This window comes from Pelodiscus sinensis, chromosome 1 (assembly GCF_052426305.1).
Source record: "Pelodiscus sinensis isolate ZL-2025 chromosome 1, ASM5242630v1, whole genome shotgun sequence".
Lineage (NCBI taxonomy): Eukaryota > Metazoa > Chordata > Testudines > Trionychidae > Pelodiscus > Pelodiscus sinensis.
In genome coordinates this window covers 216,949,284-216,963,898 of record NC_143052.1, presented here as the reverse complement: position 1 = coordinate 216,963,898, position 14,615 = coordinate 216,949,284, and the positions used below count along the sequence as shown (strand labels likewise).

The 14,615-nt window shown below is 40.1% G+C and overlaps 1 protein-coding gene across 5 annotated transcripts in view; it reads right to left on the bottom strand.

The window, feature by feature from the left end:
- ASB9 (ankyrin repeat and SOCS box containing 9) overlaps positions 1-14,615 on the bottom strand; it is a 38,443-nt gene that overhangs the window by 10,225 nt on the left and 13,603 nt on the right. For 3 of the 5 annotated variants that reach the window (XM_025184497.3, XM_006122818.5, XM_006122817.5), the window contains exons 5-7: positions 13,585-13,719; positions 10,864-11,055; positions 5,002-5,162 (exon numbers count right to left, since the gene is read on the bottom strand). In XM_025184497.3, the coding sequence (XP_025040282.3) occupies positions 5,038-5,162; positions 10,864-11,055; positions 13,585-13,719 (452 nt within the window). In that variant the 3' untranslated portion in view covers positions 5,002-5,037. Of the gene's footprint in view, positions 1-3; positions 1,783-5,001; positions 5,163-10,811; positions 11,056-13,584; positions 13,720-14,615 lie in introns of those variants that run through there. The other 2 variants (XM_014573462.4, XM_014573463.4) reach the window with 2 other exon arrangements.

Here is a 14,615-nt window from a genome sequence, read left to right as displayed (position 1 = left end):
GAAAAAAAAAGTTAAAACCCAGTAAACAAGTCAGTCAAGATAAATAAATGCTAATGGCTACATTGACCCTGGTTAATTCCATACTGGACAAATAGATACAAAAAAAGAGGCCAACAGCAGGACACTGAAATAAGATAAAATAAGTGACAAAGTTTTCAGTCAGGAATGGAAATTTCTGGAGGCTGTCTGTTTTATTCTTGGCAGAGTTTATATTGTCTGCTTTTGCCTTACTATTTTCGTTTCTATTTTCCTTTGTTATTGCTGAAAAAAAATCTTGAACAGAAGACGTATGCAGTAGCACCATCTACTGGTCAAATCTAGTACTGTGTCAACAGAGGAAAATTCAAGTTGTTCTTTAAACTTGTATAACCATCTAGACAATTTCATGCAGTAAAGTCGTTGAGCCTGATTCTTGAATCCACTTATGGCCCTGTTACAGGGTGTGGCTCCTCTCCTGCCAAAACTGCATAGACTTTCACAGTGGTGCTTTCACCATGTCCTTGCAATCCCTTGTTCAGGAGCCTATTTACAATGGCAGCTAAACATTTGGCCCTTGCACCTGGCATGAGGGGAACAGTGGCCCCCCTATTCTGTGCCTCTGTGTACCAGACTCAGCTAGCCCTGCCCATACCCTTCTGCCCCCCTCACTTTCATCCTGTCTCTTTATAAGAGAGAGAGCCTGCTGGCTAGCCTGCTTGAGTAATTGACCCTGTCAGCTTTCTCAAGGAGCTACAGCTAAGTAATCAGCATGCAGGCTATCCTGTTGCACCATGCACTCTGTCACAGGCACCTTGGTATATGTCTGGTGCTGCAGAGGGGCCCATACTAGCTATCTAAGCTGACAGCTGAGGAGCCTCATGTGTGTACAGCCATTTGCTTCCTCAGCATCACTTCCACAGTGCTGTCTGCTGGGAGTGCATAGCTATCCCTCCTTGCTGGAATGGCTTCTTAGAGCCATTGGTATGTGGATTCACCAGGATCCAGGCTCACCTACCTGGCTGTGCTCCCTCATGGACATGGGGACTTGCCCTACTCTGCCCAGTGCTCCAGTCAGGCCTTGGGAGTGGAGTCGCGGGCTAGGCCTGCTCTGCTTGCCCAGCATTTGTGCCAGGGAGCAGAGTTGGGGGCTTGTTAGCCCCTGAGCCCGCTTCCCAGCAGGAGCACAAGGTGGGCAGGGTCAGCAGGGTCAACTCCTGATCCTGCTTTGCAGCAGGAGCACCGTGGCAGACGGGCAGAGCACGGCAAGTCCTACCCAGCCTCACTCTGGTAGCACCAGGCCAGGCGAAACAGGGCAAGTCCTGGCACCCCAACCTTGCACCCCACTTGGAGTAGCGGGCTAAGTGATCAGAGCCTTAATAAAAAGTATGTTTGGGGTTTTTTTAAAGGGGAGAGGGGTTTCATGGACAGCACATTGTCTATTTGTTTCCACCAAGAACTGTTTAATAAAGAAAAATTTATCTATTTTAAAAGAATGAGACAATAATTTGTATATTTATTTAATTAATATAAATGTTCTACGAAAAACTGAAATCTTCAAGAGAGATCCAGCTCCCACACAGCTTCAGGGGACAAAACAGCTGCTTCAGCTCTTATCACAGCATTCTTCAGAAATTTTAAAGGAAAAGTACTGTGGTTATAAAAGTCCCAGGATTCAGACAGGATTCCAGATTATGATGAGAGTCTGTCTACTATTAATAAAGTTGTTAGATCCCTGTTACAAGCCAGAGTAACAGATCTCAACCTAGAACTCCAGAATATTAATCATAATACAGAATAGGTGCTCTAAATAAAAATGAAAAACAGAATATAAACATTGATTAAGCATCATAAACAATAGTGGGTTGAATATTCATGTTAAAAACTGCTGAAGTAGAATCCTTTAACAAAATAGCAGCCTAGAATCTACAAAAAATATATTCATAACAGACTTTCAAACACTAAGTGGCATTGGCATGATTTCAAGTTTGTAAATAGCTCCACATTTCATTACGTTTACATTATAACTTCAAAGACATCTATGCATAAAGCTGTAATCCATCAGTTTCAATCATGAATGGTTTAAAAATAAATACATAAATATACTGAGATGATTCAAAATGAGCACAGGGAATTCATCCTAATCATACTAGATAAAAAGAATCAGGTAAACAGAACCAAGCTATTAAATTGTCAAAAGATAAACAGACCTAAAAAAACCCACTCATCACCTGATATGACTGAACATCTCAGAATATTAGCTTAGTCCTATAAACACACTGAGGTCACAAAATCAGAAGCTTAAAAGAAAGTGGCAAAACTGTTGAAAAAAATTAACTACCACTTCTGATTCTAAAATTTGGAGAGCTGAATTTTCAATTTTAAAATGTGGGTATTTTAGAATGTGATCCAACTCTCATTAAAATAAATGGAAGTACTTTTGACTTAATGTGATCAAGTCCTTAAGTAGGGTATCTATATCCTGCAGCTGTATGCCTAGCCCAGGTAGGGATGTATTGCTTGTTTGATATACCAAAGACCAAATAAGAGCATACAGTTGTGGAATTCGGACATCCTATTAAAGTTCCCATGTTTGTCAACTACGTAACCATAGAGGTGTATTGGAAACATTTTAAACAAGAAGCTCTATTTTGAAAATTGTGTGCCCTTCATTTCTATACTAAGGACTCTGTATTTCCTCCTGCAGAAGTTGCTGACATCACCAGCACTGAATACAAAGCATGTTCCTTCATTCCGCATATTAGAAATGCAGTCAGCTTTTATTTGTGAAACACAACCATAGTGAGGTCCTAGCAATTGCAAAAAGAAGAGGATAGTTCAATGGTTTGAGAACTGGCCTACTAAGCCCAGAGTTAACAAAAAATGTAGATGGTATCATGAGCTTTCATGGGCACAGTCCACTGGGCTGTGACCACAAAAGCTCATAATACCATCTACCTGTTTTGTTAGTCTATGAAGTGCTACCAGACCATTTGTTGTGTTTTTTTTTTTTTTTTTTTTTTTTTGTAACAGACTAACTCAGCTACCCCCTGAAGCTTCTAAACCCAGGGTTGTGAGTTCAATCCTTGAGCGGGCCATTTAGGGATCTGGGGCAAATCTGTTAGGGATGGTATTGGTCCAGCCGTGACGGCAGAGGACTGGACTCAATGACCTCTCAAGGTCCCTTCCAGTTCTATGAGATAGGTATATCTCCATATATAAGAAACATTTTGAAAATGTTATTTAATGAATTATAGCATTTGAGTCTACATGTGTATTTTTTTAAGAACACCCAAATGGTATGGAGCTACCCAGAAGAATATGCATCTGAATTATTAATGCTTTTAGTAAGTACTGTATAGTAGGAACATGATTCAGAAGTAGAGATGAGAATGAGCTAGAAAGTTTGCCCTCAGATCCTGATCTAGACTTCCCCAAACACAGGGTATGCAGTTCTGGGGTTTTGCTTCAAATCCATCTCTATTCAGACTCAAACATTCTATGAACAGAGTCAATGCAGAGAGCTGCATGAAGAGAGGGAGGGTAATTAAAATAACTTTTTCCACTCAGAAGAGCACACTCGCAACTCAAAGAGCTTGTAGGACAGTTATGAATAAATCTAAAATTGGTTATTGATGGATGAAATCCTGGCACCACCAATGTCAATAGGAGTTTTGCAATTGACTTCAGTGGAGTCAGAATTTATACCTTTGTGTTTGGTTAACCAACATCCAAATTAATGTAGAAAGAGAAAAGGGGGGAGGGCACTTTATCATTATCCTAATTTTATTGTTTAGTTAGCCTGAAAAAGAACCAGTGTTTTCAAAATATTTGTTTTCATTATTTAGTATTCTGCACCAAAGATAATTGTTTCTTTCTTTCTCAAGTAGGAAATGTTAAGAAAGAGGTAGAATGTTTTCCAAGAATGATTTTTTTAATTTCACCCTTCACGTGAACTCTTTGGTAACCTTTTTGTATAAGAAAAAAACAAAGCTATCCTTTCTGATGACCTGCTGAAAAATCCTTAGGAATTTTCTCTTTGCAAAAAGCAGAAGAACATTCATTACCTGACAACAAGTGGTAACCTGTATTCTTGAAAAATTTATCCTTAAGGGAGAAATTATACTGAAATAGGAGATTATTAAGTCTCAAAATACATCAATGGATAAGTGTGTTTAATGGCTGATCAAAAATAATTTTCCTACTGTTTTCCCGCTGCAGGAAGATACTCTCAACAATGACCTATCTGCTAATAACAACAATGTAAACTCCTAAAAGATTCAGATGCAGGTCAAAATAAATTGTTACTGGCTGGGACTCATCTATAGCACTGTTGGGTATTCTGAAAACACAGAATATTCTTTAAGAACTGGCTAATATGTTCGTGTTTAAAACATTAAAGGCAGAAGTAACCTAACTCTAAAATAATTGACATTCACTGTCTTTCCTATACTTTTCATTCTAAGGAAGAAATTGTCAGCAAATTCTTTGATCATTTTTAAAAGAGTGGAATTACTACTGCAAAAGATTAACTAATTTTTCCCATGCCAAATCCCCCCACTTGCTTTTCAGGGTTAAAATAGGCTCCATATCCTTATACCGATACGTAAGGGCCAAAAAGTGCAGAACATTTTCCATAGCCTGCATGGGCCTCTTAGGTTATTGCTGGTTAAAGCAAGACTTCAGACATCCTCCTTAGTTAGTAAATCTGAGATATTGTTTATACTGCACTATGACCAACTCCAAGCCTTCAAAAATCAAGCCTCAAAGAATCATAAGATTAGCTAAAAATAATTTTCTTTAAAAAATGATAAATTTGGTCCTCATGTTACTTGCTTTCTGAGTTGTCACATTATCAAGCTTTTCTCCAGAACTAACAGAGCTAAAATTTCACTTTTTTTTAAGAAAACTGAGAGTCTCATCTAAACACATGACTCAAGCAACTGGGGCTCTTGGAGAAACATCAAATGCCACAAAACACACAATAAAATTGCAAGAATAGTCTGTTTCCATTACAAATCTCACCTTATTTTTATTGGTCTGGTTTTCAACAAAACATGTTTAAATGTGGAGGAGAAAATGTTTCAGCTCATCCGGAAGCAGAAGTCCAGTTATTTTGTCACGTTGTTTGTGTCCGAAGCACTTCCTAATGTATAGGCGGCACAGTTGCATCAAGGACAGGGGCCCTGGAGAAAGACACCACAAGACAAGTTTATAAAATATGATTTTATTGACCCAAGATCAGCTGGCACAGAACTTAAACTGTAACTATGGAACAAGGCCAACTTTTGTGTAGTTCAGTCTACACCAGCTTTACTTAAGGGCATCATTCCCAAGTTCTCAGCTCCTGCTGGCTCCTAAAAGCTCAACACACTGGAAATTCTTTACTGAATCATTTTAGTTATAAGGTGTTTGGAGTAGTTAGCTCTTTAAGGTAGATCAGAAGTGGAGCTAGCCCTATGGGTGCCCTAAGCAAGAATAATATGTGGGGTCCCCATAGCACATACTCTGTGTTTTAAACACTGACAAATGAGAAAGTGCCTCTCACTTACCCCGGTAGAAGCAATATACCCCCATGTTGCACAGGTGTAAATGACCATATAAGATGCAAGCCCACAAGGTAAATGTACTGTCTTGGAACCACAGTCATTCTTAATCCTTTTACAGGTATGATTAATAGCTGTATTATTTTCCTACAAGTTATAAGATAAATGTTAAATACTTTATGTTGCTTGAAAATATGAGATGATTAATGTTTCCTTCAAAATCCTTTCCCTTGAGTGAGATTCAGGTTTGCAGCCCACTGATTTTTGCACACGTATTCCTAACAGTATAACAGTGATAAACACATAGCAAGAGATGCAATATATAATCCCTTGTTTAAAGCTTCAAGATTATTTAGTCTCATGCTGATAATGCAAGCCCTAGTGAAAGAATCCATGTCTTTTATTTAAATGTAATAACACAACATGCTGAATGGAGGATGTATCCTTCTTGTTAAGCGGTAGTTACTATCATGTATTTAGAAACAAAACAGTGGGGTCATATAACCTGTCATTTATATGGCTATTGCACCATACACAGCAGTTATAACAACAGAACAGTTATTGACAGAGTAGATAAGGAGCACAAACAAATGGGAGGCACTATTGGGGGGTGGGAGGCAGGATTGGGTTGGGTTGAAGCAGTGTAAGAGGAGATGAGCTTTATGAGACAGTTAAGAAAGTAAGAGGGAATCAGAGAGGCAGAGACAATGATATTAGGTAAAAGCAAGTCCTGGGTCAGATTTTCTAAAAAGGCAGTTGTGGTCACTAGAGAAGCTGAGCTGGTAGTCGCTATGGGTAAGAGAGTGGAAGCAACTGATGGAAGCAGCTGGTATTGCTTTTGGCTAACAGCTTTGAAAAGCAGCTGTTTACAGTGTCTCTCTACAGTCCAACTACCACTTTTTCAGCCGCTCTTCACAGCTGGCTGGGTTCCCTTAAAGACTGCTTTGCTGTTCAAGTGGCTGTATCAAGAGCACTGTCAACCCACAGCACTAATGAGACATGAACGTGGTAAATACACCAGCCTTAATTCTCCACTGCTTTGCATCTTATCCCATTTATACCTGCCAAACTGTTCCAAGTCAGCACACTAGTATATTACACCCATATTACACAAGTTTAGAAGACTGTATAGTGCAAGGAAGTGATGAATCTAGACCAGAATAATTTCATGCTTCAAGGTCTGCTCCTGCTGAAACTGGCAGAATTGCAATTAAACAGAGAAGGTGGATGAGGTATCATCTTTTATTGGACCAGCTCCTGTTGGTGAGAGAGCACAGAGCTCTTCTTCATGTCTGGGAAAGGTATTCCAAGCATTGCAGCTAAATGTAAAGAGGAACAGATTGTGTAGCATAAATAGCACATATTCTAAGATCCCATTTAAGTCAGAGTGGCCCATTAACATATCATCAGTCGTGGAACAAAAAAGAGGGGGTTATAGTGAGTTACAGCTTGTTGTAATAAGCCATAAATCCAGTGTCACACTGTCCAGTCAGTGATTTTTCATGTTAGCAAAGTTATGAATTTAAGCTCCCAGCTCAGCTTTTGAAACTGCAGTTGATAGCAATGGGAACAGGAGGGACAACTGCAGTATTACAGTGTTCCATTTTGTCCATTTTATTTTACTCCACCAAAAATAGACGACACTTTGGGTGCTTCATAAAAGTTTTAAAACAGCCCATAAAAGCAGAAAATGTTTCACTGAAAAAGAGAACAGTTTTAAAAAATATTTAAAACATTAATTTCACTTTTCCTGAAAAATAACCAAAACATGCAAAGTAATTCTTTCAGGAATGTAATGCTGATTTGTTTACTAGAAAATGTACCCACCAGTGTTGCTCGGGTCCTCAACTCAATTAACTTTTGGTTTTTGGAAAATAAAACGAAAATGTTCATGCTTCATTGGAAGCATTGCTCAGGGTAGGGCTAGGGATGAGGGTTCAGTGTGCAGGCTGCCCCGGGAAGAGAGGACTACCCCAGCCCTCTGTCACAGCAGCAGCTTGGGGCCAGGTAAAAAGTACCTCTCCATGGCTACTGCAGCTGGGGAAGGGGTGCATGTCTGCTCCTCAGCCAGAGTGAGGAATGCAGCAAACTGTGCACTTTGCACTCACTCCCTGATGAAGGAGAACAGCCAGCAGTGTCCTTGTATGAATTGAGGGTGTGAGAGGAGCTTCAGACCCCCCTCTGAAGGGTGGGGGGGGGGGGGCAGAGACTCAGGGTTGGGGTAGTCCTGGATTGGGAAGCCCCTTTCACCTGCCTGCAGATTCTCTTTTCTATATGGTTTTATGGGAAGCAATCCCATTTCAGGCACATCCAACATCCTGACCTTGCTTTAAATTAGGATAAGAGGAAACTGCATATCAAATGCAGTGGTCCTAGCTCTTACTGTTTAAGAGGAGTTCTTGGACAAACAGACGGGTGGACAGGCAGACAGACTGGCAGGTGGACAGACAAATTCTCAGATATATAGTAGATTGAGTTAGGTTACCGGAACAGGCACAACTGTCTCTTTCATGCAGGCAGAAAATGTATGCAATGAAACATTTCAGTAACTGATGATATGGGCTGGTAAATTGGTCAATAGTCTACTGAAACAAACCTCCAGAGATGCTGTCATTTCCTGCACATTTATAGGAAGAGCCTTCCAAGCATTTATCAAATGGAGGAAAAGAAAAGAAAATGGAAAACAATTCTGATTAGCAGTTGAATCTACTGGAATAATGGAGACTGCACAAGATTGTGGGAATTATTATAGCTGCTGCCTGTGTCAAAAATCATAGTGCTCACAGAATGAATCTGAATGAAAACAAAGAGAAGTAACACTACAGACAGGGAACTTGAATGTTAAAGAAGAGGGTGTACAGGGCTGGCCTTACCATGAGGCAAACTGATGTGGCCGCCTTAGGTGCCAGACAGTGGGGGAGGGGAAGAGGGGTGCCACTAGGACCCAGAGTGTAGAAAGTTATGTCTGCTGCTGGTGCATATGTATTTTCTCTGCACCACAGAGATGGTGGAGTGCTGTGCTGGAGGAAGGAGGGTACAAGAGACAGAACAGCCAGGCAGGAGAAAAGGGGGCATGGGGGCATCATTTGAGCTCCTCGCCTCAGGTGCCAAAATGTCGTGGGCTGGCCCTGAGGGTGTATGTTTTTACAAGTGTGTTTTCAATTGCTTCAGTCCTACAGACCAGACAATTTAGAAACCAGCTGCTAGCAAACCTGGAACTTAGTCCCCTAAAAGGACTTTTGAAGAACTTTTGGGAAACACTACTCAATAGCAAAATGGTCTCCTGGATTTTATAAGTACCTACTTCAATTATTGCATTTCTTTAGAAATATTAATTATTGTCCAGCCTTCTCAGCTCAGTCCTTCCAATGTTACATGTAGATCTGTGGCTGTTCTCTAGGGATGTACAACATATTCCTTTATCTCAGATAAACACATGTAATGCAAGTCAGAATTCTATCAGAAAGAGGTTTTGAGAGCTGTAACATTACACCTGTGTGTAGGGCAGAATGTATTGAAAGGACAAATATCTGTGCCATGCAGCATCAGGTGATTGTTTTCATAATATTATCAACTTCACACACAGGCCCTCATTTATCACTGTATTATTCCAGTTTTACACTGGTGTAACTCCACCGATCTCAACAGAGTCACATTTGCATAAAACTGGAGTAATATAATGATGGATCATATCAGCAGTACCTTGTTTTAACATAATGGAAGTCCAGATTATCAACAACTGTGATACTGTTTATTGTCTGCATAGGAAGTTCTAAATGGATGCATTATAAGAATATAACTCTGTTGACCAAAAGCTTGGTTCACATTTCCCTGGTTTCCCCCCAGAATTCATGAATGTAATATAGCCAGTTAAAACAAAGTGGACTTGAAACCATTTTGATTTGCAGTTAAATAATATCAAACCTAACGATTGGAAAAAGGGCTGGATTCTGTAGGACATAACATAGGAGCTTAATAAACACATATCATATATACTTATGTATTGGGATGTGTTTTACAACCTTTTTCAAAAATGCATAACAGAGAAATTAATTTTCAGAGAGACGTGTTGCTACTTTTTAAGATTTGATCATCCCCTCCAAAAAAAAAAAAAAAAAAAAAAAAAAGCAAAAGGCAAGGAAATAGATCAGAGTTACAGTCCATTTGCCATTTTATACAATATGAATTAAAAGCTACCCAGCAGAACTTTAACACAGATTTTCCTGGCATTTGCTGGATTTATACCACAAAAATTACATGATTAAAACTCAGTGGGTAAATTTTGCCCTCTGGTAACTGGTCTCATCTCTTACTGGATGATTTGAGGTTACTTTTTATTCCTTTCAAATTTGTTAACATGCTCCAAGGAGCACCACTGGCTCTAACAGAACTCAGGCTGTGTCAAGACTGCATCCCTCTGTCGACAGAAGGATGCAAATCAAGCATGTTGGAATTGCTAATGAAGCAGGGATTTAAATATCCCATGCTTCATTAGCATAAACATGGCCACCACTTTCTTCCAAAATGGAACTTTAAAAAAAAAAAAACAGAAGTCTAGACGCAGATCTGTCGAAAATAAACCCTTTTTTCCTGTAAACCTCATTTTTTGAGGAATACAGGATCTGTCGAAAAAGGGTTTCTTTTCGACAGAACCGCATCTAGACTGCCGTTTTTTTTTAAACTGTTTCTAAAAAAAGTGGTAGCCATGTTTATGCTAATGAAGCATAGGATATTTAAATCCCTGCTTCATTAGCAATTTCGACATGCCTAATCTACATCTATCGACAAAAAGGTGTAGTCTAGACCCAGCCTCAGGAATTATCCAGAACCCACTGATGTCAATGACAATTTTCCAATTGACTATTGTGGATTTAGAATCAGTCCCAAGAACGCAGTTTGTCAGAGAGAGGAAATTTCCCAGTTGATTTGTAAGTGTTGTTCTTCATCTCCTAAGCTAATTTCTGTGCTACATTACAAGCTCCCAATCTGTTTATGGATGACTTTCAGGACAAATATGAGGGGTTACAGATGCTTAGGATCTAAATAATATTCTATCATATTTGTGATGACTGGAAATTCCTTTTTACTGAGGCTGGAATCTCCTTAAAGTTTAATAAATAATAATAATAATTAATAATAACTCTGATGCTGATAGACATTGTTTAAATATCTGAGGGCAGAACTGAGCCCAGCTACTTTCAGTTTTGTTCCATGATACATGGCCATTTGCAAAGTTAATAACATGAAATGCAGCACAGTCAATAATATGCCCTTTTGTCAATCACTTACACAAGCCTCCTTATGAATTATGAGTGTGAATAAAGCAAATATTAAAGGACACCTTCTTTCTGCACAAATATTTGTGTTAAAGTGCTGCTTGGTGGAGCCAGCTCCACTGGCCTTTTGCCTTCTGCATTCTTAGCTCGCACATCTGCTCCAAAGTCAATCAGCAAGTGCACCAGGTCAGCGTTGGAATTCCTGGCTGCTACGTGGAGAGGAGAGTCCAGACCTTTGCCACCATTTGCACTTGCCCCTGAAAATAAGGTGGGACCAAAAATATGTTCACAGTTACCAAAAAATCATTGCTGGGCCATCCCATTTCCTTGGCCACCTCCTAGGCTTCTGACCAATCTGCACCAATAGAGGTTCCCTTTACCCTCCTGGAATCCTGGGCTACGTCTAGACTGCAAGGCTCTTTTGAAAGAGGCTTTTTTGAAAGATACTTTTGAAACAGAGCATCTAGACTACAACCAGTACTTTCGAAAAAGCAAGCTGCTTTTTTGGAAAGAGAGTACCCAGGCAATCTGGATGCTCTCTTTCAAAAAAGCACAGTTTGCATTACATGGCGCCTTTTTTCGAACGAGCACTTTCGAAAAAAGGCATTATTCCTCGTGAAACAAAGTTTTCCGCAGTTGAAAAAACTGCCACGTTCTTTCGATTTACTTTCAAAAGAACGCAGCAGCAGTCTAGACGCAGGGGAAGTCTTTTTGAAAAAAGGCCAGTTTTTTCGAAAAAACCCTGTAGTCTAGACACACCCCTGGAGATGAAAGTTAAAAGAGGCTAGATTATGGTTTTAAACCACACCTGTTGTGGGATGAGGAGGACCTGGGAATCACTGAAATCTCCCTGAGACATTCTGCCTAAGGCTGTGCCTCTGCTGTGGGGGACCACACACAGCAGAGTTACCTGCTGTACTCTCTTACAAGCCACAGACTAGTTTGCTGGATGTTGCAGAGCAGGGGAGAGAGACAGCTTCATTTTCAGCCCCCACATCACCTTTCCTAGTGCCTATGGAGTTGCTAGCACTACATGCAGTGCTTCGGTATCCCAGTGTTTGCACAATGCGATTGCATATGCCCAGATCCCAGTTCAGTAGAGTACTGAGGCACATGCCTAACTTTACACTTATGAAGAGTCCCATTGACCTGAGCAGGACTACTTATGCTGCAAGTGAGGCACATACATAAGCATCTTGCTGAATTAGTGAGCACATTTGTGTCTGGCCCTTGCTTAGGTGTACAAAGGATCCATGAATGCAGGGCGAAGTGCACATGTAGTGCTTGAGCTGGACACAACCTAGTTCCTAGGTGGGAATTAAATCTTTAGCCTCATTGACTCACCTGCTCTCCTGGCAACCTCACTTTTCCTTACTAAGACTGTTTTCCAGGTATGGATTCAGGTCTCAGATCCTGGACCAGGCCCAATGCCCCTGGACCATAACAAGGGCGAGTCGAGTGAGGCATTTGCCTCAGGCGCACAGCTGAAGGAGCGCAGAAAAGACAGCTAATACGCTCTCTTCACTAATGCCTCAAGCTACATCACCATCACCACCCCCACCCGTGCCAAGGATGGTCTTGCCTCAGGAGCCAAATTAGCTAGTTAATACAATGAACTACGCTATGAGAGACTTGTGATTAGTGCCCAGTTGCAGTCAGGAGCTGTCAGGGTGGGGAAGATAGCATGTCAGCCTCTGGAATAGATGGGTCCTGTATTGCTCATCAGTTATAGCTCTGGCTAGCTGAGAAGAGGCAGCCTTTCCATGGGTGGAAGTATAGCTCCTGCAGCACACAATCTCCAAGGTAGGAAGTGTAAAGCAGGAAATTATCAAGGCTGCAATAGGGATATGGAGATACCTCTCCTCCCCTCCCCGCGCACATACACCCTCACTCCAGCTCCACCACCAGTAAAAATGTCAAGAAGAACAGAGAGGAAGTTCAAGTGCTAATTCTGTCTCACTGATTTTCCTTGAACTTGAAAATTCCACATGAATCTTTTGTTCATCTCTCTGCCTTCCCAGCACCAGTGTTACAAAATATGTATGCCATGTTTCTGCCTTGTAAACCCTGAAGATTTAAATCAGATAGAATTTCAAAATTTCTTCCAAATTACCCAACTAATTCCAGCCAACCATTTTGTCCTTTTGGGCAGATAACATTAAGGTTGGAGAAGTTCTACAGGATCCTCTGCAGAAGAAAAGGGGAATCTTCTAGACCACAAGAGGTGGCCAGAATCAACCAGACAAATGAGCCTTAAGCCTCAATACTATTTTGTCGGACACAAAAAATGTCTCTAGTGCTGCAGGACCATGAGGGTTTTTAAAAAAAAAAAAATTCTAGTATAATGTTACTCTAATTTTATTCTGTATTGCAGCTGGTTGAAATTGTGATGCATTGTGTATAAAAATGGCTTCTCTTAGACCGAAAGGCTACCTTCGGGTAAAGTGTGAGAAAAGCAGAGTTCTGCTTTTGTTTCCTCCTGCTCTCCTCAAATGACTTAGACAAAATATTGTGATAAGTTTTGTAAATGTCACATTGTAACTGATAGTGCTTGGGCTGAGACCCACTGGTAAAATGCAGTACTGATTCATTGTACTAGACTAAATGGGAGGTGTGTGTCTAAATTCCTTCTAGTCAATTTAAAATTCCATCATGATATACAAAGCCACTTATATAATTCAAGTGTTCCAGAACTCCCATGTGTAAACATCCCTAAAATATGGATGCGGTCAGAGTATAAAGAGATCTTACACAAAATAAAATAACAATTTTATTTTATTTTTTACCTGATTCAAGTAACTTCTTGGCACAGTATACCTGCTCATTCTCACAAGCCACATAAAGCGGAGTACCTAGATGTTTGATGTTGTGGTCTATATTTACTCCATTGGATGTGAGGAATTCAACACATTCAGTATGTCCTTAGAAAGGATAAAGGAAGGCCAAATAATAAAAATAAAAGCGGCTCAGATACACCTCCCTCCTCCCAAGTGTAGATCAGCATTGCTCCATTGATTTGACAAGCGATTTTAGATTTTCTTTTTGATCCTCTCACTGGACCCCAGTATTTGGATATACTCAACATGCCTTTGTCTACCTATCCTGTAATGAATCATTTGGATGAGATGGAGGTGAGAACCAGCAAGTGACTCAGCTCATGGACAACAATAGTCTCAAAGATGCTCATCCAAATAGTCATCTCTGCCATTTTTTATTTCCTGTCCATAATGTAATGTAATGTTATCGTGTAATGGAGTAGAGTTTACATTACAGATGTGACCAAATTATGCCAGGACATCTTCAAAGGAATGCATTTTACTTGTTGGATAGAGTCTACACTGAAAAACAGGAACAGCCAAGCCAAATAAGGGAAGGTTTGTGCAAGAAAGCCCACTTGCTTCCTAGGTTCTTCTCTTTCATTTATTAGCTGAAATATTTTGCTCTCAATGGGGATCTCATTTTAGTATTCCTTTTGCTAGCTAATATGAGATCATTATCCATTCTTAATGGAAAATAGTAGCTGGCCTTTGTTCACCATGAAAGCATTAAAGCAGTCTTTTTTGTCTATAAGACTAAAACAGTAGTAGAAACAGGACTCCTTGCTTCATGAAGTTCTTACAAGGGAATGGAAGTGTCTGTGGAAATTGGTTTTGATTTCCAGCGCTTTCAGAAAATTCTCAGTAATTCTCTCTTCACTGAATTCGCTACGTTTGACAAGCATGTTAATTTAGGAGATGAGAAGTTCAAGTTCAGCTTCCACCAGTGGTAAAACTTGTTACATTGTTTGGTAGAAGGCATGGCAGTAATGTCAGGGCTA